We start from the raw sequence: 24,965 nt of genomic DNA on the forward strand, positions 1-24,965 counted from the left end.
TCAGATCTCATTGTGGATGGTTGTGAGCCACCACGTGGTTGCTGGGATGTTAACTCAGGACCTTCAGAAGAGCAGTCAGTGCTCTTACCCGCTGAGCCATCTTGCCAGCCCCCTCCCTGGGTGGGGACATTATTTTGAGTTGACAGCACCATTACCTAGTCATAGGCCCCAACATCTGCCTGGAGCTTGGGCACACATCTAGGCTCACCTTTTCCTGTAGGCCCAAGCTGCTACTCTGCCTAGGTCTTTACGGTGACCTGGTGAGACCCAGGGCGATGGATGTCCTTACAGTGTGTTGTAGCCTGAGTGTTCAGAGCAGACCTTGGCCATCTCCCTTTTCGGCCTCCATCTCCCAAGTGCTGGCATTATAGCCACCACATCCAGTTTGTGCAGAGCTAGGGGTTGAACCCAGGCTCTGTGTATGCTAGGCAAGAGTTCTACCCACTGAGATACAGCTCGGTCCTACTTCTTGCTTGTCATCAAGATCTATCAGACCTTCACAGATTCTGCTCAGGGTCCAAATGGCATGTAAATATGCTTGCTTTATATTTCATGCTGGTGGGCTCCAGGCTCCTGATTTATATTCTGTGCTGTAGTCACTACAATCTGACAGCTGAGCTATCAGACAGGTGATGCTGGCTGGGTGAGATGGAAGACAAGATATCAAGGAGGCAAGAGGGCAGAACAAGACTCAGGGCTGGCCCCAGGCTCTGGTAGAACAGCCTCGTGCAGAGACACTGATGGCTCTAGGACTATGGGACCATGGAACGGGGAGGGGCATGAGGGGGCAGTGAAGAAGGGTAGAGGAGGTGTTTATGGATCCTTCTGGGGGCCATGGAAAGACCTCGCTACCAGCATAGTCAGTGTCCTGGCAGGATGGGACCCATGAGGTCAGGTCAGCATGATCTCAGAGGACATTGTGGTACAGTGAAATTTCCACTTTTGTTTTTAGAAAAAGAAGGAAAGACTCAAAAAGCCAGCTGTAGTGACACAGGTCAGCGATCCTAGTACCTGGGAGTCTGAGTTAGGAGAATTGTAAGTTCAAGGCCAACCTGGGCAACTCAGCAAGACCTTGTCTTTTTGTTGTGGTTGATGTTGTTTTTGTTTGTTTGTTTGTTTGTTTGTTTTCTCAAGACAGGGTTTCTTTGTGTATCCCTGGATGTCCTGGAACTCACTTTGTAGACCAGGCTGGCCTCAAACTCAGAAATCCACCTGCCTCTGCCTCCCAAGTGCTGGGATTAAAGGAGTGTGCCACCACTGCCCCACGACCTTGTCTTAAAATAAGTAAGAATAGATGTACACGGTGGTAGAGAGCTTCCTAGCTTGTGGGAAGCTGTCGGTTTGACATGCAGTGCTGCAAAATTAGGAGGCAGGAGACAGTTATCAGCGCCTCCTTGGGTGCAGTCACCATTCCCAGGAGTATACACACTTTCTGTCTCTGTCCCTGACTAGGAGGCCCGCAGCTGTCACCAACCACCTGCCACTTGCTATCTCCTGACCTCACCCAGGCTTTCTGCAGGAGCATAGTTGATGTGGGGTTCCAGAAGGGACAACTGTCTCTTCTTTGATTCCTTTCTGTTTCTCCCTTGAGAATCTGTCCTGTGTATCAGGGTGTCATCTCCTCCACAGCCCTGGGCCTCCATGGTTGGGAGCCACTAGGGTAGCCACCTCCACTGACAGCAGAGTGCAAACAGGAACAAGTCCAGAGACAGCCAGGTCAGCCTCTGTGATGAACACTGAACCCAGACTGTGCCAAGCTCCCATGTGGAGAGTACTCCTGAACTTCAATAGCCCATGGGGACCAATGCTATCGTCTCCGACAGATGAGGACACCAGGGCTGGGATGGAGACACAGCACAGACAGCTGCTGCTGCTACCATCACACAGGATGTGGCTCCAGGCACTGGCTGGCCACATTCCCATCTGCCTCTTCAGTCTTCTTCATTTCCATTAGGCACTTTGGCACCCATTCACCCCAGGATGTCTTAACTCTTCTGGAGACTATCTAACATCACTCCATGACCCTTCAGAGGTGGCCTCCCTGAGCTATGTCCTTCCAGGAGCTGTGGTCCTTGGAGGGAGGCAGAAGCCCATCCCAGCCCATTCCTGGCTCTGCTGTGTAGGATAATCCCAGAGAGTGGGAGTGAGCAGAGAAGATGCCTTCTGCTCAGCACCCTGCCAGGCACTCCTGGTGCCCATGGCAATGTGCAGAGGTATTTTAAAGATGCTAGAACCAGCGGGGGATTCAAGGTTAGATGAGGCTTCTCAGTATGATGGTACTGCTGGTACCTGCTGCTTCGGAGTGCCTTCAGGTCAAAGACCTCCCGCACCCCAGTGCAGCTGGAGACATGGAGGCTCCAGAGGGCAAGGGGGCCTTGGGAGGGCAGGTAGGGTCCCAAGAGGATAGTTGGGGTCTTGGGAGGGCAGGTGGAACCCCAAGAGGACAGGTGGGGTCTTGGGAAGGCAGGTGGGCCTTAGGCACAGGCACACCACCACCACATGTGTCCTAGCTGGCAGGCAAGCTGGGCAGACACTGTGCCCACTTCTGGTCCTTCTGCCCTAGCTGTTTCCTAGCTGGCTGTGTGATTGTATCCTCCAGGCCTAGGTGGGCAGGACAGAGGAGGTTTCTTGACTTTCTTGAAGATCAACAGTGGGTTTAATGCCCTTCCCCCAGATCTTGTACCCTAGGGTACAAGACCTTTGTAGAAATGAGGTTTTAGGGTTTTGGTTTTTGGTTTTGTGCTTATATGTCTCTGCACCACATGTGTCCCTGGTACCTGCAGGAGCCAGAAGAAGGTGTTGGATCTCCTGGAATTGACTTTATAGATGGTTGTGAGCCACCATGTGGGGTTCTGGAAATCAGACCCAGGTCCTCTGGCAGAATAGCCAGTACTCTTAACTACTAAGCCATCTCCTGAGTCCCCCAAATCTTTATGTTTAGAGATCTGGGGTGTAGCCCAGTTAACAGAGTGCTTTCCTGGCATGCATAAAGCCCTGCTTCCATCCCTAGCACTGAATAACTTGGGTGTGGTGGCTTTAATGTAAGAGCTTGGGAGGCAGAGGAGGGGCATCAGGTCATTCCCTGGTACAGGCTGAGTTCCTGGTGGACCTGGGCTACCTAGTCTCAAAAAAAAAAAAAAATTTAGGGCTGGTGGTAGCCCAGACCTTTGAACCTAGGTTGTATACTGAGACCCAGTCTAAAAAAAAAAAAAAAGGGCTGGAGAGATGGCTCAGCGGTTAAGAGCGCTGACTGCTATTCTGAAGGCCGTGAGTTCAAATCCCAGCAACCACATGATGGCTCACAACCATCCGTAATGAGATATGATGCCCTTTTCTGGGGTGTCTGAAGACAGCTACAGTGTACTCATATACATAAAGTAAATAAATCTTTAAAAAAAAGGAGGAGGGGGGCTGGTGAGATGGCTCAGTGGTTAAGAGCACCGACTGCTCTTCCAAAGGTCCTGAGTTCAAATCCCAGCAACCACACGGTGGTTTACAACCATCCGTAACAAAATCTGATGCTCTCTTCTGGAGTGTCTGAAGACAGCTACAGTGTACTCACATATAATAAATAAATAAATAAATAAATAAATAAATAAACAAACAAATACATGGAGGAGGGGCTGAGACAACATGATTTCTTTTAAGATGAGAGAATTGGGGTGACAGAAATATACGTGGGTCTGAGAAGAGGATCATGGGATGGTGGCAGCATTGAGAAATGTGGCTGATGCCTCAGAGCATAAAGGACGCGCAGCCACCCCCACATGCTAAGAGGCTGCTGGCTCCCACCTATGTACTTGCTTGCTCGTCTTCTTGGGTAAGCTGCTACCCACTTGGGACTTTGGTGTTCTTATCTGCTAAGTGGGTGTGTTACCCCACTTTAGAGGTTTGAGTGCTGGCTCCAGGAATGTAGGGCCTCTAAGTCACCCAAATACCTGAGCTCCTCCAGGCCTGTGAGAGGCCAGCCTATCTCCATTGTGTCCCCTGCCTCACATCTTCTCTCCATCCTGGCCCACTCTCATACGCCCTCCACCTGTGCATAGATTTCTATTTCAGGCTCGTTCACACTGTCACCCTACTCTGACTGACACCCCACCCTCCCTCATAGTCCATTTCCAGGGGGCAGGAATCTAGTCTTTTAGACTGAGGGAAAAGCCCTGGGAGGGCTTGAGGCTGTGGGGAGGAGGCCTCAGACTTCTCCCCCACCCTGGCCTTGAACAAAAGGGCAGTGCCTGGTGGACCAAGCCCCAGTTTGTGGCCTCCAGGAGACACCAAGCAGTAGTAGAGTCCAGGAGCAGTTTCAGGGTCCCCCTTTTGGGGGGCCTTTGACTTCATTTCCCACTCACAAATGGCACCAGGTACTGTCCCCATGCCCCGCACATTAAGAACCACACAGAGAAAACGATGCTTCATTTGCATATCACTGTATTGTCCCTAAGTGTTTGACTTGGAAACGACCTATTAGGTCACACAGAGTCCAGCCCCTGGGGGCCAAAGTGGCATCGAAGCCCAGAGACCATGGCAGGAACCTTCTGCAGGCCTTGCTGTGGGTACCTGCCTTCCCCAGGCCTCAGGGCTGAGTGCTGGGAGAGGCTAGCTCACACCCCAGGCCCTCTGGCTCCTGGGCAGCAGCTTCCCAGATTCAATAGGATCCTGGTGGGCTAATAGCTATGTCTGAAGAGAAGGCTCCTATGGTCAGGTAAATTTCGGAAATGCTGAGCTAAACAAGACTTCAGTGGCTGGGTTTTCTATAGGACACGCCGGTGCCTTTCCAAATACTCTACACTCTCGTGAACATTCACTGTGAGGGCAAGTGTGCAGGACTTCCCTAAATGTACTGGACCACAAAAGCCTTTTCGGAGAAGTATCTTGTGGGCCAGGGCCCCCAGGCACCCTTTGGAACGTGCTACCCTAAGCCGTCGGTGACCTCCTGTGTTGGATGAGTGGTGGGCATACTTCCCCGAACTTTGTGCCACGGTGTGTGTCATGGTGACGAGTTGACAAGATTCTGCCCCTCCTATGGCCATCTTGTTCTTGTCTGTTGCCTTCAGACAAGGAATGGAGGCTAAACACGACTGCCCACGTGAGTCGTTCCAGCTGCCTCTGAGGAGGCAGAGTCCAGTGAGAAAGACAAAAGCCCCCCACAGTGCTAACAAACCAGCCTCTAACCAGGTTGGGGAAGTTGAGTCGGTCCGTCCCCACTCACTGGCCCAGCTCTAGCCACCTCTCTGGGGGCAGCTCTGCCCAGAGTCCAGGGGGGTGGTGAGTGGCAGCTCACCAGGCAGAGATGAGCATCTGGCAGGTGTTGGAGGACATCCACACGAGCTCCACCAGGCGGAACTGGAAGTAGCCGATGATGAAGCCTGAGATGACGTCTGTAATGTGGTGGCGTCCGATCATCACCCGAGACAAGCCCACGCAGAAGGCCCAGAGCACCAGCAGCACGCGCAGTGGCACCGCCAGCACCAGGTGGCTCAGGAAGAACTTGGACACCATGGCGGCACGGCTGGCGTGGCCAGCAGGGAAGGCATAGATGTCCATGGTGAGGTAGTCCAGGAGCCCAGGGCTGGTCTCATATGGGCCGCGGCGCTTGATGAGCTTCTGGACTCCAGCCACTGTCATGATGTCCAAGAGCAAGGCTGTGGACAGAGCACAGAGGCCTGCGTGTCAGTGCCACCGACTGACCAGGCTCCTGTCCTTAGCCCTCCTGCTTCCATTGGCTGATCAGGCTCTGGTCCCTAGCCCTCCTCCTCCCATTGGCTGACTAGGCTCCTGTCCCTAGCCCTCCTTGCCCTCACCAGCTGACCAGTCTCTGGTCCCTAGCTCCCTCCTCCATTCATCTCTCTTGGCCTCAGTGACCTCAGGGCACATTCCCACTGCAGGGCCTTTGCACTGGCCATTCCTGCTACCTGAAATTTCCCTGCTCCCTTCAGCAGAGAGACATGTCACCCCTGGAACCTGTTTGTAGAAGCTCCCACCATGTGCCTTCATCCTGATTCCATTTTCTCACTGTCTGGCCTATTGAACATTTTTTCTTCCTCCTCCCCCACCTTTCACGTGTGTGTGTGTGTGTGTGTGTGTGTGTGTGTATGTGTGCGTGCAGAGGCCAGTAGTTAACAATGAATACCTTCTTTGTTCTCTACCTTTTTTTTTTTTTTTTTTTTGGTTTTTTCGAGACAGAGTTTCTCTGTAGCCCTGGCTGTCCTGGAACTCACTTTGTAGACCAGGCTGGCCTCGAACTCAGAAATCCACCTGCCTCTGCCTCCCGAGTGCTGGGATTAAAGGCGTGCGCCACCACGCCCGGCCTTATTTTTTTTTAATATTTATTTATTTATTATATGTAAGTACACTGTAGCTGTTCTTAGGACACACCAGAAGAGGGCATCAGATCTCATTGCAGGTGGTTGTGAGCCACCATGTGGTTGCTGGGAATTGAACTCAGGACCTTCAGAAGAGCAGTCAGTGCTCTTAATCGCTGAGCCATCTCTCCAGCCCCTCTACCTTATTTTTTGAGGCAGGATCTCTCTCTGAACCTGCGGTTGGGCTGACAGCCAGGAAACCTTAACAATCTTCCTGTCTCTGCCCCATACAGTGCCGGAACTACAGGCATGTGTACATGGACATGCCCTGTGGGTGCTGGGGATTTGAACTTAGGTCCTCATGCTTGTATAACAAATGCTCTTACCCCCTGAGCTCTCTCTGCAGCCATCCTTGACCTCTGACCTCTTATCTCACTCTTCTCTGTTCCCTAGTGATGGTGCTAGGAGCAACTCCAGGTACCTGTAGGATTCCAGGGCTGAGATATGGGGCCCGGGCTATAGAATTATTTTCAAAGTATGTCAGTGAAGGTCCCCCTGTTTTCAGAGCACAACGGTTTCTTCTAAAGCTGAAACGCAATTTATAAACACACACTCCGTAGTGTGTGAACACAGAAGCCAGTGGCATTTGTGAAGTCATGGTGATGTGCACCCAGTAGAGCAGGCTAGCTCTGAACTCACAGAGATCCTGCCTCTGCCCACCAAGTGCTGGGATTACAGGCGTGTGTCACACACCTGGCTCCTCTGTGCACCACTAAACTGCCCTCTGCAGCTGCCAGGCCACACATAGCACCTCACCTTCTCATTTGTCTCTCCTTTCTGGAATGTTCTACTCTTTTCCCACCACTGCCTTTTCTCCAGTGTCCTCTTCAGGCCTCTGGGAGGCTCACCCTGTCCTCACAGACAAGGTTGGACCTGAGCTCTGTGAACTGCTGTGTAGTGGCTACTTCTCATGATGGTGAGCCTGTCCTGAGGCTTGTCACTTGGCCCCACACTGGGTGGCGGTCTCCAAATGTTAGTTGAATCAATCACTGACTGGAAACTTGGCTGGCAGGTTGGGCTCTTTTCCCATGTTAGAAATTTGGAGAGCCAGGCAGTGGTGGTGCACACCTTTAATCCCAGCACTTGGGAGGCAGAGGCAGGCAGATTTCTGAGTTCAAGGCCAGCCTGGTCTACAGAGTGAGTTCCAGGACAGCCAGGACTACACAGAGAAAGCCTGTCTCGAAAAACCAATAAATAAATAAATAAATAAATAAATAAATAAATAAATAAATAAATGTATGTTTGGGGGATGCCTGAGGCAATAAATAAATAAATAAATAAATAAATAAATAAATGTATGTATGTATGTATGTTTGGGGGATGCCTGAGGCTCCATCTCAGCCACCATCCCACTGTGTGGCCTTGGTGGGCTGCTCTGCCTATTTGGGCCATCAGAGGATGGCATCATGCCAGGGCCCAGCTCTACTGGCTGGCTAGTCAGAGTGGCTTCCAGACTGCCAGTGTGGGGCAAGGGAAACCTTCCCCAGTCACAAGGAAGCCTGGAGCTCACACCTCCCTGCTCTGGAGCCGGGGCTGGCGTTAAGACAGCTGCAGACAGACCAGTAGTGAGGTATAGCCACTGTGACTGCATGACTTAGAATAAGTCACCTAGCTGTCCCCACCTGGGAGGTGGAGATCATAGATACTGTCTCTCTGAGGAGGGACAGTATGTGCCTGCAAAGGTAACTATGGTCCCGGGCAAGGGACTTAGGAATTCCTAGGACCTCCAGCACTCACTCTGTGCAAAGTCTCAAAAGCCTGGCCCATCAAAGACTTGGGTATGGCAGTGACCATTACTGGAGGATACCTTGCCAGGATCCTGACTCTAAAACCCCTCGGTGTATGGCAATGGCTGGGCTCTCAGTCATCACTTTCATGGGAATAGGAAAGGACAGAGTTAGGGTGCAGCTCAGAGACAGAGAATGGGTTTGTCATGTACAGGAACCCAGCTTCCATCCCCAGCATATGGGGGAGGGGATTTGATGGTAGACTAGATGTAGTAACGCATGCCTGTTATCTTAGCCCTCTGTAGGTTGAGGCAGGTGGATAATGAATTTGAGACCAGCCTGGGCTACATGATGAGACCTTGTCTCACAAGACCCAGCAAACAAGTTGGAACAGCTATCAGCTTCCACACCCAAATTCCCGGGTAGAGTTGGTTCTGGAGATGGACGGGCGTGTGCTAGATCTGGGGTCAAAACAGGGTGGCCAAGCTCCTTATAGCCAAGGGGGAGATGGACAGTCACCAAATGGTTGCACAGAGCAGTGTTATTACAGCCTGTGGGAAAGTGCCTCGGTATATAGCAGCTGCCTATGGGGCTGTGAGGAAGCTGTGGAGCTGCCTTCTCAATGCACAGGCTAGGCAACTCTTCCCCAGCTTTCTCTGGTTGGCCAGCCCTGGGTGTGGCTATCCTTGTCCAGTAACCTGGAACCAGAAATGGAAACAAAGGTTGCCATCACTCGAGGCTCTGAGAACCCAGCTTGCCTTGGATAACCGCCCCCCCCCCCCCCCCCGCACCCGACACCTCACTTAGATCACAGTGGGGTAAGGAGTTTACCACTTGGGAGGAGGCTCGAGCTGGAGAAAGCTGTCTGCCTTTGATTTGTGTGGGCTTGAAAAGATCAGTTTACTCCTTGGGCCTCCACGTACTGAGGTCCAGCAGGGCAGCGGCTGAGCCACAGGACCCAGGGAAAGAGACCAGATTCAAACTTGCCACTTGCAGATGACATGAACTCTGCCATCTCCTCCCGGCTTCCATCCCTTGTTCATACTCATAGGGAGCAACAAGGACCCTGTTTTGAGGGCTGGCCCCTCAGGCAGTGACAATGAGATCGCCTAGGGCCACAGCCAGGGACTGAGAAGGCTCTGTCCTCTCCCACTTCCTCTGAGCCTGCAGTGGTCACCCACAGCACCTGTCCCAGAGGGAATCAGGAGCAGGCAGGTGCCCAAGCATTCTGGGGAGGAACATAGTTGTCCCCGAGGCCTGGCTATCAAGAAGGCCTCCCCCTGGCTTTAGGGGTGATGAGGGCCCATCTTATCTCTCCAGCTCAGCAGTCCTCTGGGCCTGTGGTGGCCAGGAAACTAGAGGGCTGGAAAACCCTAGAGCAAGGCAGAGCCAGGCCTACTGGTGGCTGTGAATCAGGGAGGTAGTTAGGAGGATCTCACAGGTTCCCTTTGGGGTTTGGGCTGTAAGTGCCTTGAAGGTGGCCCCTGGGTGTGCCTCTGAGACCTGGTGAAGGATGCTCACTGCAGTGTGACGCAGAACCCTGCAGCTCGCCCCTCTGCAGGACTTGGGCAGTGATACAGGGTGTGAGTGGTGGTAGGGGTGTTGGCCAGCAAGGAGCAGAGATAGGTCCTTAACTGACAGGACCAGGCTTGTAGGTTACAGTCACTTGCTGAGGTGGCCTCCGCCTCTGATTCCCATTCCGGCTCTGGGAAGCGAAAGCCAGCATTCTATAGCTACTGGGGAGTGGATGTCGATAGGTCTGGTTTCTGCAGGGATCTTGCTTGACTGAACCCCAAGCTTCTGATTTCTTAGGGCTGCCCCCTTGAGAAGAGATGGGGTATACAGCTAACTCCTGCTTAAGGATGTCCACTGCAGTGTTGTGACTCAGAATCCTGAGAACCGTACAGTGACCCAGTGCCCTTCAAGGCCAGACAGATACAAAGCACCGCGCATGACTGAGTCTAGACAATGAGTGCCCAGCAGCCACCGCAGATGACAAGGCTGCCGCAGCTGTGTATTTATAGCCACCAAGGGAGAGGTGCGGGGCGGGTACGCCAAGGGAAAAGGCCAACTACAAGACAGGATTTACAGTTACACCCTAACATGAGTGAAGGAGGCTGTGTCTGGAAAGACTGGCCTGTGAGGTGCTAGCCTGCCTGGTGTCATGGCTTCTCGCTGAGCAGGGGTAGTGTGGGTGGGGGCGATGGACAGTGAATTTTACATTGTCTCTCTGAATTCCCTCCCCCCAACCCCCGTGGGCATGTATTTTGTATACATGGTCTTCAGGTTATTTTCGGCTGGGGATGTAGATTAGTGGAATGCCCTGCCAAGCGCACACGGAGCCCTGGGTTCCGTCCTCAGCGCGGTGCGTGAAACAGGTGTGGTGATGCACCACAGTAATCTTCCACTCAGGAAATGGAGGTGGGAGGATTAGAAGTTCAAGGTCATGCCTGGCTACATAGTGAGTTTAAGGCCAGCCTGGGCTACAAGAGACCCTGCCCCCATCCCTAGTTATTTTTACAAAATAGGAAATACCATAGGATTCCTTGCACGAGGGACCTGGAGCAGTTGAGTTCACAGACACAGAAGTAGAGTTTGGGTGTGTGGGGTTGGGAGCGACTGCAGTGGAGAGCTCGGGTTTCATGGGGCGGAATTCTAATTTTGTAAGAGGATGAACTTCTGGGGATATACTGCAGCGACATCTGTCACTGCACAGTAGTGTTTAATGCCAATGAACAGTGTACTTCGAAAGGTTCAAATGACATTTTTATGATATATATATATATATATATATATATATATATATATAATTTGCAAAAAGTTATTTTTAAAAAGTCAAAGCAACATTCTAAAAAGCGGTGATCTCCCTGGGGAGCATTCATGAAGCAGACAGGTTGGGGGGACACAGTGGGAGGCTGGGGTGGGCCTGTCCTTTGGCTTTGTGTTCCCTGCTCTGCCGTCTCATGTGCATGTGTGGTGGTGGTGGCTGTGGGTGTGCACACGCAGTCAGCAGCTCTCTTGTCTCTTGTGAGTCCCCTCCACCTCCACGCCATGCCAGCCTGCTGTTGGGTGGGTCTGGTCTGCCCTCCACTCTCCTGACTCAAGTGGCTCTTCACAGCGAACACCCCTGAGCTTCTGCTTTCTCACCTGAGGAGTTCACACATGAAGCTGACTCCAGGGAGACCATCACAACCCGGGGCACAAAGCCCCAGGGTACTACTGTGCCCTGTGCTACTGGGAGCAGGTCCCAGAATGAACCTACAGATTGTGTGACTGACCTCTGCAGGCCTGACCTGCCCTGTATGGTGAATTCCTTTCTATCACATGTCAAAACCCTGACCCAGACTTGGGGTGGCCAAAGCCCCCCAGGAGTCTAGGTGCCATATAATATCCCTAAGATGATATAAACTGGCATCCCACCTTTGGAGGCAGACGTGTACCCTACTGAGGATTTGAGATCAGTCTAAATATCCCTCAGTCGGGCAAGGCACATAGTCTTTTGAGAGGTTGTCCCTTAAGTTGTCCCCAAGAGCTAGAGCTGGTGGGCAGGAGGTAGGAGAGGTGACAGACGTATCTTCTGCAGAGTTGCCTGAGTGGGAGGCTCAAGGCTGAGGAGGCTTCATCCCCTGTTCTCAGCATAAAAGGACATGGGGTGGGGGAGGGGAGTGAGGATTGCAAAGACCATACAGCTGAGCAGGCTCCAGAGAGTAGAGGCCCACGTGAGTCAAGCAACAGGGCACATGCTGTATGTTGCTATGTGCACGGAAGAGCCAGAGACATGGTGCCCAAAACACAAATAGGCTACCTTTGGGGAGGGACTAAAGGACAGGCCCACTTTCTTTGTGACCTATGTCACACGGGTGGCATCAAGACCACCATAGCCTTACCAAAGCATTTCTTCCAGGACATGTGCCCAGCAAGTGTCTGCTCAATCTCATACTAATGCTGTTGCGGGGGCAAATCACTGTAGCTCAGGACCATTCTCTCAAATTTCTGCTTAATCCTATTTATTTTTGTCTTTTAAAAGTTCCCTCTGGGGGCTTCTAGGATGGCTCAGATGGTAAAGTACCCGCCGTACACGCGCAGGATCCGAGTCTAGTCCCCAGCACACCCATAAAGTCAGGTGTGGCAGTGGTGCCTCTGTAACCTGGCAATAGGGGATGGAGACTGGTGGATCCTGGGAGCTCACTGACCTGCCAGACTAACTAAATCAATGACCAATGACACTGATTTCAAAATAATGAGATGCAGAGTAGCTGAGGAAGATTCCAGAGAGGCCTCTCCACACAGGCACGCACCCATGCACACACTCCTGCAAACATGCACATTTGGGAGGGAAGGATAATTAGCTTGAGGCCAGCCTGGGCTATTGTGTGATCCTGTCTCAAATAAACAAAACAAGGGTCCTGGAGGCACATAACTGTAACCCAGCACTTGGGACCCAGCTACATGGTGAGTGTGAGGCCACTTTGAGCAACATAAGATCCTGCCTCAAAAGTTCCAAACCAGCCGGGCGTGGTGGCGCGCGCCTTTAATCCCAGCACTTGGGAGGCAGAGGCAGGTGGATTTCTGAGTTCGAGGCCAGCCTGGCCTACAGAATGAGTTCCAGGACAGCCAGGGCTACACAGAGAAACCCTGTCTCGAAAAACAAAAAAAACAAACAAACAAAAAAAAAGTTCCAAACCAATAACGTGAACCAAAACAACCTAACAGATAATAAGTGCTGGTCACGGTGAAACTCATGTGTACGCTAGCCTAAAACAAAACAAAACAAAACAAAAAACAATAATAACAATAAAGTGTCGTGAGGGCGTGGAGGGGCTGGGATGCTTGTGGGCGGCCAGGGGAAGGTGTTCACGTTCAACCACTGTGGAAACCATAGGAAGTTCTTCCCATCCTCTGTAAACACAGTTCCTCAGTGACCCAGCATCAACTTCCGAGCAGCCAAGAGAGCCATGAGTGGAGCCTGAGATGCACACACCCTGATCCCAGCACCCAGAGTGGAGACCTGTATCACTGGATGATGGGTAAACTCGTGGGCTCCATTTGCACAATGTAATACTATCCAGCCAGGAAAAGGAAGAAAGTCAGGCTGTTGAGATTGTTTAGTAGATGAAGGCACCAAGCCTGATGTCCGGAGTTCGAGTCCCAGGACCCACATTACCACAGGTTATCCTCTGACTGCCACCCAGACACACTGTGGCACATACTCCACCCCCCTCAAGTAAATGCTATCAAAAAACTTTTGTTTTGGGGTGGTTTTGGGTGGTTTTTTTGTTTTTGTTTTGTGTTTTGAGAGAGGGTTTTTCAAGTCAGTGTAGCCCTGGCTGTCCTGGAACTCACTCTGTAGACCAGGCTGATCTCGAACTCAGAAATCTGCCTGCCTCTACCTCCCAAGTACTAGGATTAAAGGCATGTGCCACCACTGCCTGGCTTGAAAAGTTTTTAAAAGAAAGATGAGGCTCACACATTGACACATCAGAATAGATCCTGAGGACTTTACACTAAAAGAAACGAGTTGGTCACAGAAAGACATATGCCATGGAAGTCCATGCCTAGGAAGCCACTCATAGACAGGAAAGAGAGGGCTGCTTCCAAGGGCTGGGGTGGGAGATGGGTACGGAGTTGTGTGTAATGGAGCTTCAGGTGGGGCAGGTGAAAAGGTCCTGCAGGCAGATGACAGTGACAATTTCACAGTGAGGTAGATGTGCTTCAGGCATTGAATTGCATATCCATAACATACCAAAATGATCTCTCTCTCACACACACAAATAAAGTAAATAAATGTTACTCTGTGTGTGTGTGTGTACACTTAGCCAGTTATGTGCTTGGTGTGCAAACACTGAGTGAGAGCTTCAGTAGTCATGTGAAAGCCAGGAGTGACGGTGAGCGCCTGGAATCTCACCACTGGAATGGTAGAGACAGGCAGAGCGCTGAGCTCACCAGCAGGAGGCTAGCCTAGCCATGAGTTTTAGAGGGGGGCGGGGCTGTTTTAAAGAATGAGGAAAGGACAGGCTGTGGTGGCGCACACCTTTAATCCCAGCACTTTGGAGGCAGAGGTGGGCTGATCTCTGAGTTTGAGGTTAGCCTGGTCTACGATGTGAGTTTCAGGACAGCCAGGGCTACACAGAGAAACCCTGCCTTGAGAATAAATAATACATACATAAATAGAATGAGGAGGAAGAGGAGGAGAGGTGACCTTGAGAAACGGTTGTCCTCTGATCTCTGCAATGCAGGTGCACCTGAGTGGTGGCTTTCATTAGAATGGCCCCCATCTGGTCATATACCTGAATGCTTAGGGAGTGGCGCTATTTGAAAGGATTAGGAGGTGTGGCCATGCGGGAGGAAGTGTGTCACAAAGAGGGTGGGCTTTGAGGTATAAAAAGCCCAAGCCAAGCCCAGAGTCTCTCTCTGTCTTCCTGCTGCCTGAGCATCCAGATGTAGAAGCCTCTTATTTGTGTCTGTGTGTCCCTCTGCTTCCTGCCACAGGGACCGTGGGATAAACCCCTGACACTGTAAGCCAGCCCCGACGAAGTGCTCTGCTTTCGTAAGAGCTGCTGTGGTCTCAGTGTCTCTTCACGGCAGTAGAACAATGACTGAGACACTTGCGCACACAATGTCATGTTCACAGTCAGCAAAGTCTCACTAATTACTCAGGTCAGGGGCTGGAGAGATGGCTCAGCAGTTAAAAGCACTGGCTGCTCTTCCAGAGGACCTGGGTTCAACTCCTAGCACCCATACGGAAGCTCACTGTTGTCTGTAACTCTGGTTCCAGGGGATCTGACGCCCTCACAGAAAAGCATGCAGGCAACACAACAATGCACATAAAATAAAAATAAATAAATAAGATAAGGTCCTGGATCATGGTAACACGGCAAAAGTCACTTCCTACCTGAGATAGGCTCTCAAGGAAAGGACACACAGTGAGCAGGGACGGGCCCAGTCACCTATGGCCCTGGAGGGCCATCAAGCCCAGTCAAGTGCTTAACAAAGGTGTTGGTGTCACTGCCCTGGCATCTAGGACACAGATGACCTGGTGGCCTAGTGATGGTGACAAAGCTAGCACTGTGATAGCCATGGCCACTCCAGTGCTCCCAGGCTTAGCACGTGCCAAACTCATGTAGGAAGTAAGATACTTCCTTCAAGTGTCCTAACGACCCATTTGACAGATGAGGAAACTGAGGCTCCAAGAGGTGAAGGCACTTGTCTGGGGCCACAGCAGGTCCTGGGGTATGTGCTCAGGTCTAATTGATTCTAAGCTTTCCTAAGCTGCTAAGATGGCTCTGGCTAGGCTCTCTGGAGTCTAGGGCACAAGGCAGGGAGGGTAGAGTTTCTACTGCCTTCCTTCTGTTCCTCAGGGTCCTGGCTGTAGGCATGAGACCTTGTTTCTCAGCTCAGAATGTTCCCTGGGTACTGGTCAGGTGCCCTGTGCTCTGAGTGTGGGCTGAGTTGGACAGAGGCCTCCAGGACCTGCAGTTCCTGCAATAGTGACATCAGTCATTGGGCTTTACCGGGTTCCTTAAAATCCCCATCACAGATTTGTAGCTTCTGAGGTGGGCACTGACTAAATCAAGTCTTCACAGTAAAGTAAGGCCAGAGGTGGCAAACAGAGTCCAGGGCTGACAGTACCCCAGGGCATCAGACGGCTATATAAGGGACAGGTCTGCTGTTCAGTGGATGATGGCTGTCCCAGAATGGAGGAGGTGACTGGGGTTCCTACTAGCAGGTGAGGCTTGGATGGTGGGGCCAAGGCCTACCTTGCTATTTTGTTGGGTTTGGTTTTTTGAGTCAGGATCTAACTATGTACACCAGGCTGGCCTGGAACTCACAGAGATCCACCTGCCTCCGCCTCCCAAGTGCTGGGATTAAAGGCATGAGCACCACTACAAGCCGGCTGTGGCACAAGCTTTTCACCCCAGCATTCAAAAGGCAGAGGCAGGTGGATCTCTGTGAGCCTGAGGCCAGTCTGGTCTATAGAGTGAATTGCAGGACAGCAAAAGCTACAGAGAAAATGTCTCAAACAAAACAAAACAAAACAAAACAAAACAAAACAAAACAAAACAAAACAAAACCAACTAAAACAAAAAGCATGTGCTCCCATGCCCAGCCTATTGTTTTGAGAAGTTTCTAATGTAGCTCAGGTTAGCTTCAAACTATGTAGCAAACTATAATGGTTTGTATATGCTTGGCCAGGGAGTGGCACTACTAGAAGGTGTGGCCTTGTTGGAGTAGGTGTGTCACTGTGGGCATGGGCGTTAAGACCTTCATCCTAGCTACCTGGAAGTGGGTATTCTGCTAGCAGCCTTCAGATGAAGATGTAGAACTCTCAGCTGCTCCTGCACCATGCCTGCCTGGATGCTACCATGCTCCTGTCTTGGTGATAATGGGATGAACCTCTGAACTTGTAAGCCAGCCCCAAGTAAATGTCCTTTATAAGACTTGCCTTGGTCATGGTGTCTCTTCACAGCAGTAAAACCCTTAAGACACCAATGGTGGCTTTGAACATATGATCTTCTTGCCTCTGCCTCCTGAGGGCTAGGATTTGGGCACAAGCCACCACAACAGCTCGATGTGCTGAGCATGGGACCCGTGGCTTTGCGCATGCTACAAAAAAAGCTGAGCCCCAGTCCAACATTGTGTTTTTTGTCACATTCTTCTCCCACTAAGTCAAAGTGCTGGACACCACACTTCATAGAGGCACCATGGCCCCAGAGCTACCCTGCCTGCTCCACACAGCCTGTGCAAGTGGCTACTCCTGTGACAGTGACCAGTAGACCCACAGTGACAGAGACGGCAAAGGTTCTAGCTAGAGGGCTTGGCTCCTGGACTAACCATGGTGGACAAGTCACTTGATCCTCCTAAGCATCAGCTTTCCCTTCTGTACAATGGGCATAGTGACATCTCCTTTCCACAATCACTAGAAAGGTCTACTGTGTCATAAAATAGGCACGTATATGGCACATCATTTGGTCTATAACAAATCTCAGTGAGAATGTTCTTAAACAGTCAAAAGGCACTGCTGCTCTATTCAAGAGCGGGGCACCTTGAGTCCCACTCTCAAATGTAAAATTTGAGAGTGGGACTGGAAGGGTCTACAAACACTGTTCTAATAAGTGACTTACAAAGCTTCCGCATCTAGAGAGAGAAGTGTTTGTAGAGGCGAGCGAATCCGGGTGAGATGTGGATTAAAGTGTGGATATGTCCCTTGGTCTACATCTGCTTGCATACACATTCACCATGGGGAGCTCACCCCCTGTGGGAAGGCTGTTCACTGGAAGACTGAGACCAGGCTGCCCCCTTCTCTGAGCCTTACTTTGTAGGGATCACTGAACAGCAAGAAGTTCAGTTCCTCGGGATGACGCTGAGCAAGCCTGGAGTTGCGCTCAGTGCTAATCCAGCCTCCACCACTGTATATCCTGGGGCAGTTCCTTGCCCCAGCCCTGGGGGGTGGGGGGTGGGGTCAGTTATGGTGCTGGTTAGACAGGACAGCATGGCTCCTAGTAAATGCTAGGTGCACTGTTGCCACCGTGAGCACAGGGAGGAGGCAGGAAGGGGCAGAAAGGGTTGGGGGCAACACTTTCCTACCCTATCCACCCACATGAGGGGACCTGACTCCTCACGTAGGCTTCCTGAGTCTCAGTCCTCAGTGAATCTATCTTGGGCAGAGGGGAGCTTCACATAACCAGAACAGGTTCTGTTCTAGAAACTTCTGTTCCAGGACCTTGGCCACCTGTTGTTTCCCGGACTCCCCCCGCCCCGACTCCCCCGCCCCCAGATCTGAATTGGGCACTGTGCAAGGCAGTGGTTTGTCTGACAGTTGGGACTGTCAGAAACTCCAGGCTCTGAGGTTGTATAGTCTGTTTGATTGACTGGCATCTCAGTTTTCTAATCTGTCAGATGGGAGTATCAGAGACAGCAGCCTCATGGGACAAGCTGGGAGAAAACAGTAACAAAGTTGATGGCACAGGCATCAGAGTAAGGACCTTGGGTGGGGGCGGACCCGGCCACCTGCTCATCAAGACTGTGATAGCTTCTCTCTCCTGGGTTGTACCCACGTGGAACTTGGGCTCTAGATGCTTTGAAAGTGGATGTAGGGGCACAAGGGTTTTCACTGAAACTCTCTCTAGAACTGGAGGAGTTGTTGGCTTTGCCTGTATTTCCCAGGGATGAGCAAAGGCTCCCAGAGGACCCTAGGGACCAGGAGGTGCTAGGAGGATGAGTGGGGTGGGAGCTGGGTACCATCTCTAGGTAGAAGGGATGGCTTGCTTTCCACATGGGTACCACATGGCAACTGGCACCTGGCAGTGTTGGTTTGGAGGGCTAGTGGCAATGACTTTGGCAAAGGAAACTGACAACCAGGCTCCTTTCTCCAAAGGCATCCCAGGGGGAGGAGCGGGCTAGTGCTCCAAGTGGTTCAGAGTGGGTAATAGGAAACCTTAGGTGGGTCCCTTGAACCTTTAGACTCTAGAAGAATCCTAGGCAATTTGTAGGGTCTCTAGCTGAGCATGAAAGAGGGGAAAGTTTGGGGTCAGCTCAGTACTGCCTGTAACTGGTTAGGAATAAAGACCTGACCAAGACATCACACTAGATCACTCAGCAGAGCCTCCAAATTCACCCCTTGGCCTCTTTGTACTCTGCCCCTGGACAGCAGCCCTGTACAGAGAATTGGTTCCCAGAGGTGCCTGCTGGCTTCTACATGCTCCAGCCCTCCGCCACCCCCCAATTTGCAGGGGGCCCTTGCCTCCCCACACTAGAGGCTTGTCCGTTTCTGGGGCACCCTTTCTGCCTAGCCTCATTACACGAGTTCCTTGGTTTCTCACAGAGCCTGCTGATCCTGGAAGGGGTTGGGCCGGCTCCCAGAAGGCCTGGCGGGCCGGGTGACAGACAGGTGGCCGAGGGCACACTCACCTAGCAGCAGGTTCATGAGCACCTCTTGGCCGGCCAGGGTGCTGCTTCTTACCAGGCAGAGGATGGTGCCCCCGATCCAAGGAATGCCGTGGCCTGTGATGCCAATGAGCTTGACCATGGAGCGGGCGCTGGCCCAGGATGCAGCCCGGCCGGCACACACCCCCAGTCGCTTGGACATGCAGATATCAATGGCCAGCAGGGAGTTGAAGGCGATGCCCTTGAATGAGGGGTTCAGCTGCATGCAGTCGTCCTCGGGCAGCTGCTGTGACTGGCGACGCTCCCGTGCCCCGTCGCTGGAGGGTGGGGGCTGTGTTGAGGGCCCCGAGGCCTTCCTACCTGAGCTTCTGGGCTCCTGGGTCCCCTTGGGGGGCTGGTTCAGGGACAGGAACTCAGCCCGGTTGAGGACATTGTTGCGATCCCTGGCACGGGCCCGGCTCTGGGAAGCTGGCATGGTGACCTCACTATGAGAAGGCCAGTCCCAGCCCAGTTCCAAGGGCCTTCTCCCAGAAGGCAGGAGCCGCCACCTTCTCTGTAGCAGCTGTTAAATATAGAGAGGAGAATTGCACATGGCTATTTACCTCCAGCTGCCACCCGGCTCCGTTGGGGACGTCAATGACAGCTGGGCAGCCAATAGAGCCCACCCTTACAGGGCCAGCGCCAATAGAGCCACGGACAGGCAGATGAGTCCACAGCTGAGGCCTGGCTGCCTCAGGCCTGGGCTATTTAAATCTGCCAATGGCTGGTCCTTGGGCTCTGAAGAACTCTGGGAAATGTAGTCCATTGTTCTTGATTCACCCTTTGCTTCCCGTTCTGGTCTCTGGTCCTAGCAGAGATGTACTCTAAATTAACACCTGCTTTTCCCAGCTACACTTTGACCAGGGCAGATCCTTCATACATAGCCAGGTCCTCTTGTTCCCCTGGTTGGGCACTGGGTATTTTAACCCCAGGGACTCTAGGGCAGTTTTGATGTCACTGAGAGCACTCTATGTTGGGTCTCTAGGGCTAAGTCAACTATCCCCTTTCTTCTTTTCTTCTTTCTTTTTCTTTTTCTTTTTTTTAGATTTATTTATTTATTATATGTAAGTACACTGTAGCTGTCTTCAGACACTCCAGAAGAGGACATCAGATCTCGTTACAGATGGTTGTGAGCCACCATGTGGTTGCTGGGATTTGAACTCAGGACCTTCGGAAGAGCAGTCGGGTGCTCTTACCCACTGAGCCATCTCTCCAGCCCCTTTTCTTCTTTCTTCTTCTTCTTCTTCTTCTTCTTCTTCTTCTTCTTCTTCTTCTTCTTCTTCTTCTTCTCCTCCTCCTCCTCCTCCTCCCCCTCTCCTACTTCTCCCCTCCCCTCCCCCTGTCCTCCCTCTCCCTCCCCCTGTCCTCCCTCCCCCTCCCCCTTCCCCTCCCCCTCTCCTCCCCCTCCCCCTCTTCCTCCCCCTCTTCCTCTCCCTCTCTTTCTTCCTTCTTCCTTCTCCTTCTTTTAAAATACAGTGTTGAGCCGGGCGTGGTGGCGCACGCCTTTAATCCCAGCAATCGGGAGGCAGAGGCAGGCGGATTTCTGAGTTCGAGGCCAGCCTGGTCTACAAAGTGAGTGCCAGGACAGCCAGGGCTACACAGAGAAACCCTGTCTCGAAAAAAACAAAACAAAACAAAACAAAACAAAAAAATACAGTGTTGATTTTGCTGTTGTAAACTGTGGTGCATTTGAATGGTTGTTGTGAAACTGGCCTTCTAATAGACAGATGGGTAATTAACTGGGAAGAGATCTGCCTCTTGGAGACTGAGAGAAGTGACTGCCCGGGGCTTATCACATTGGGATTATGATTCGTCCGTCTGTCCGACTCAGCCCAAGACCCAGAGCCTATGCACAAAGAACACCCCAAAGCATCTTAAGGACAAGAAGCCAACTCAGGTTCTGTTGTCTCCAGCCACAGCAAATGGGCTGCAGCCTCCAGAGTCAGGGCCTCTCACATCAGCTCATATCAGCTGGAAGGCTTCACTCAGCCTGCCTCTTTCTCGAACCTTACGGTTTCTAGCTGTAACACAGGCATCATAATGCCCACTTCTTACAGTTGTGCAAGGCGCCAAATAGAAGTTTGTAAAGCGCTGAGTAATTGTTCTGCTCACAGTGCACTGTGGGACTCCATGTGATATGGAACAAAGTCCTTGTTCGTTCAAAAGGACCCAGCCTATGGCCTGCCTTTGTCCCCATTCTTGGCTGAGGTGAGGCCAGTATCCAAGAGCCCTCAATGTGGGGTTCCTTGCAAATCCCAGCTGCATACAGCTGAGACAGAAGAAGTAGGGACCACCCTATGTCTCCTCTCTTAGTGTTTAATTTAGACCAAGCTTGGGCCATATCATATCTTCCCTCCTGGGTGTGGCAACAAGGCATGTGAGCTTCCTCATCCTGGACTTTAGACAAGTTCTTCTGACTGGTCTGGAGAACAAACAATAATAGACATACTTTTGGTTTTATTTATTTATTTATTTATTTATTTATTTTTGGTTTTTCGAGACAGGGTTTCTCTGTGTTGCCCTGGCTGTCCTGGGGCTCATTTTGTAGACCAGGCTGGCCTCGAACTCAGAAATCCACCTGCCTCTGCCTCCCGAGTGCTGGGTTTAAAGGCGTGTGCCACCATGTCCGGCCTATACTTTTAGTTTTAAATAAATGAGTTTATTAAGTAATAAAACAAGTCAAAGAAAAAGAATAAATAGTAAATTGCAGAGAAAGAAAGAGGTTTGAATGAGGTGTCCCTCAAAGTCTCAGACATCTGAATACTTGGTACCCAGTTGGTGGCACTGTTAAGAATGCTTAGGTGGCCTTAGTGGAGGTAGGGTACCTGGTTTTGAGTGTTTAAAGACCCATGCCATCTTGAGTCCACTCCCTTTTTTGTGTTTCAAGATGTGAGCCTGTGTCTTCCTGCTGCTGCCACCAGGCCTTTGCTCTGCCACCTCGGACTCTGTCCCTGGGAAGCTGTAAGCCCAAGTAAATGCTTCTATAGGTTGCCTCAGTCATGGTGTTTTATCACAGTGATAGGAGAGTAACTAAGATAGGGAGGTAGGTAGATAGATAGATAGATAGATAGATAGACAGACAGGCAGGGAGACAGATAGACAGAGACAGACAGATGGACAGCGAAACAGATAGGCAGATAGACATACAGATAGGCAGATAGATGGATGGTAGGTAGATAGATAGATAGATAGGCAAATAGGTAGACAGATACAGATGGATGGATGGATGGATACACAGACAGACAGACAAATAGGCAGATAGCCAGCCAGCCAGTCAGATGGATAGATGGACAGATAGATAGGTAGACAGACAGACATATAGGTAGGCAGGCAGCCAGATGTATAGACAAATAGATAGGCAGATAGACAGACAGACGGATGGATGGATAGATAGACAGACAGTCAGACAGACAGGCAAGCAGATAGGCATTTAGATGGGCAGACAGATGACAAATATCATCATATTCGGTGCTGAAAGCATTCATCAGAAATTGACTGAAGAAGCCCCTTTGCAGCAATCAGCTGATGTTCCCTGGGAGAGTGAATTCTGGGTAGAAAAGTAAGAAAACAAATAACAACAGATAGAAATGACCTCATCAAACTGGTCACTATGACATCTGGTAGAAACTGGCTCGGAAGCTAAGGCAGTTGGCTGGAGCTCCACACTGAGCTTCTCTCTGTGGGTGACTTCTCTTCCACTGCAGGTACCATTGAAGAGTAAAAAATAAAATAATGACTGCCCTGAGAACATGGGCCCTGGCCTCCAGCCAGATGGCCTAATTCCCCGGAACTTTTGGGAAAAACAACCACAAAATGTTTCAATGTCCCAGGTGCCTTGAAGAAAATATCTGCCCCTAGATTTCCCCTATTTCCTCTCCGATCCTCCCCCTAGGTTGTGTTTTTTGCCTTTATAAGCCTGCTGGAAAATAAGGTCATGGTCAGACTCCTCTACCCCTGTGTGGTGTATGGGTCTCGACCTCAGCATGCTGGTTTGTGTGCCATTAAAACCTCGTGTGTTTGCAGCAAGCTTGACTATTGTGGCTTTCTGGGCTCGAGATCCCTGAGACTTGAGTGAGGGTCTCCCTTCGGGGGTCCAACACCATCACACCACTGGATAAACAATAGTGACATCTCTTGGTAATAGTTGACACTCAGCTGTTCTGAAGGACATGATTTGATTTCCATTTGAGACAGGGTCTCACTATGTGGACCACACTGGTCTTGAACTCACAGAGCTCTGTCAGCCTCTGACTCCTGAGGTCAGGGCTTAAATGCATGTGCCACCCTGCCTAGCACTGTCTCTGTTCTTCAGCTGTTTTGCTATTTTTTTCTTTTTTTTTTTTTTCTTTTTTTTTTTAGTTTTCGAGACAGGGTTTCTCTGTATAGCCCTGACTGTCCTGGAACTCACTTTGTAGACCAGGCTGGCCTTGAACTCAGAAATCTGCCTGCCTCTGCCTCCCAAGTGCTGGGACTAAAGGCGTGCGTCATCACTGCCTGGCCGTGTTTTGCTATTTCTTTCCCTTACTGTTACAGGGTCACACATCACCAGACAAGGGGTTTGGAGGAAAATTTGAAACAAACATACTTAGGTCTGAAACGGAGAAGGGGTATCCTCCTTCCAACACCAGCTTCAGGTAACTGGAACAATGTGAAAATTTACCAATATAATGGACATTGTACAGGTAGACCCTATGTTCTGAGGGGGAGTGCCAAATGTGTGGCCTTCAGTCAGTATATTGAAAGTGAGGCTCAGAGAGGTGAAGGTATCCAGTCAGGAACTGAAAAGAAGCAAGACTCAGACTGCTAAGTAGTCTCCAGTATGGGGACACTGGAGCCTTTGGGCTCAGATTCTTCAGTCCACGGGGGCCTGGAAATGTTTGATCAGTTCTCTGCCAGGAAAGTCACCTTACCCTCCAGGGTGGGGCCATGACCTGGGCTGGCTTCAGCAGGGGCTGGGGAGCCCAGGAAGCTAGGACTATTAATACCCAGGGCTGTGTCAGCACTTTATTCTGCCTGGAGTGTCCAGTTAAGTTCTGTAGAGGCCATGGGGTCCAATTTAGCTCCAGAGCCTGTCAGTGGTTAAAACGGACTGTGGAGAGCAACTGACCCAGGTTCAATCCTTGGCTTAGCCAATGACCACAAGCAAACCTTTTCATATACCCAGAACCCTGAAAAGGTTCACTCAGCACAAGGGACCTGCTATTTCCCTGGGACTAGAACCTGGTACTCTTCTGCCTGCTGGGAGATCTCTGGTTACTTCTAATCCATAAACTCTTACAAGCACCTACCAGGCCACACAATGCAATTTCTCCGGAGTCTTGGCATTCTGCTAGTTATTCAGACAATGCTTTTATCGATCTCTTCCTGCCATTTAGCTGAAGAGCCAGGACACAGATCCTCGAAAGAATGAGCTAGAGAAAAGACAAGAAAATATCACCAAGAACTTGTTTGTTTGTTTGTTTGTTTGTTTGTTTGTTTGAGACAGGGTAGCTCTGGTTGTCTTGACCAGGCTGGCCTTGAATTCAGAGATTCTCCTGCCTCTGCCTCCCAAGGGCTGGAATCAAAGCCATGGGCCACCACTGCCAGACAAAAGGTTAGCCTTTACTGCGATAAACTTAATTAATACAGATGACAGTTATAATTCCATCACTTGAAAACTAATATGCTAACACTGGTGTCATCTTAAAGAGAGATCCTTTATTTCCAGTTTTTGCAGCATTTTCTATCAACCAGTTATTTTTAATCATCAGACAATAAAAAGCAAATGATATCCATGTATATCATATCTATTTGCATATATAGATACACATTTGAGATATGATCACCTTTTAGAGCCTTTTAGAATGATATCTTTTTCACTTAATAATATAAATTTGGCCACTTTTCCATAACAATGTTTGTTTGTTTGTTTAATGTGTATATTTTGCCTGCATGTTTTATGTGCAAAACAAGT

At 50.7% G+C, this 24,965-nt stretch overlaps 1 protein-coding gene across 2 annotated transcripts; it reads right to left on the minus strand.

Annotated features, from left to right (window-relative positions):
- Positions 1-3,992: 3,992 nt before the first annotated feature.
- Plpp7 (phospholipid phosphatase 7 (inactive)) lies at positions 3,993-19,683 on the minus strand. 2 transcript variants are annotated; one of them, XM_085835029.1, is made up of 3 exons: positions 19,645-19,683; positions 18,998-19,535; positions 4,386-5,642 (listed from the first exon to the last, which is right to left on the minus strand). In XM_085835029.1, the coding sequence occupies exons 2-3, from the start codon at positions 19,446-19,448 to the stop codon at positions 5,278-5,280; spliced, it is 816 nt and encodes a 271-aa protein (XP_085691155.1). In that variant the 5' UTR covers positions 19,449-19,535; positions 19,645-19,683; the 3' UTR covers positions 4,386-5,277. The 2 variants fall into 2 exon arrangements, with proteins under 2 accessions (XP_085691156.1, XP_085691155.1); XM_085835030.1 differs by lacking the exon at positions 19,645-19,683 and having other exon boundaries at positions 3,993-5,642; positions 19,050-19,152.
- Positions 19,684-24,965: the final 5,282 nt, after the last annotated feature.

This window comes from Mus caroli, unplaced genomic scaffold (genome assembly GCF_978045245.1).
Source record: "Mus caroli unplaced genomic scaffold, Mus_caroli_1 scaffold_2, whole genome shotgun sequence".
NCBI lineage: Eukaryota > Metazoa > Chordata > Mammalia > Rodentia > Muridae > Mus > Mus caroli.

Coding starts and splice junctions, on each gene's coding strand:
- Plpp7 (XM_085835029.1), bottom strand. CDS start 19,448: ATGCCAGCTTCCCAGAGCCGGGCCCGTGCCAGGGATCGCAACAATGTC. Junction 5,643..18,997: donor GCTCATGAACCTGCTGCTAG/GTGAGTGTGCCC, acceptor CTCTGTCCACAG/CCTTGCTCTTGGACATCATG.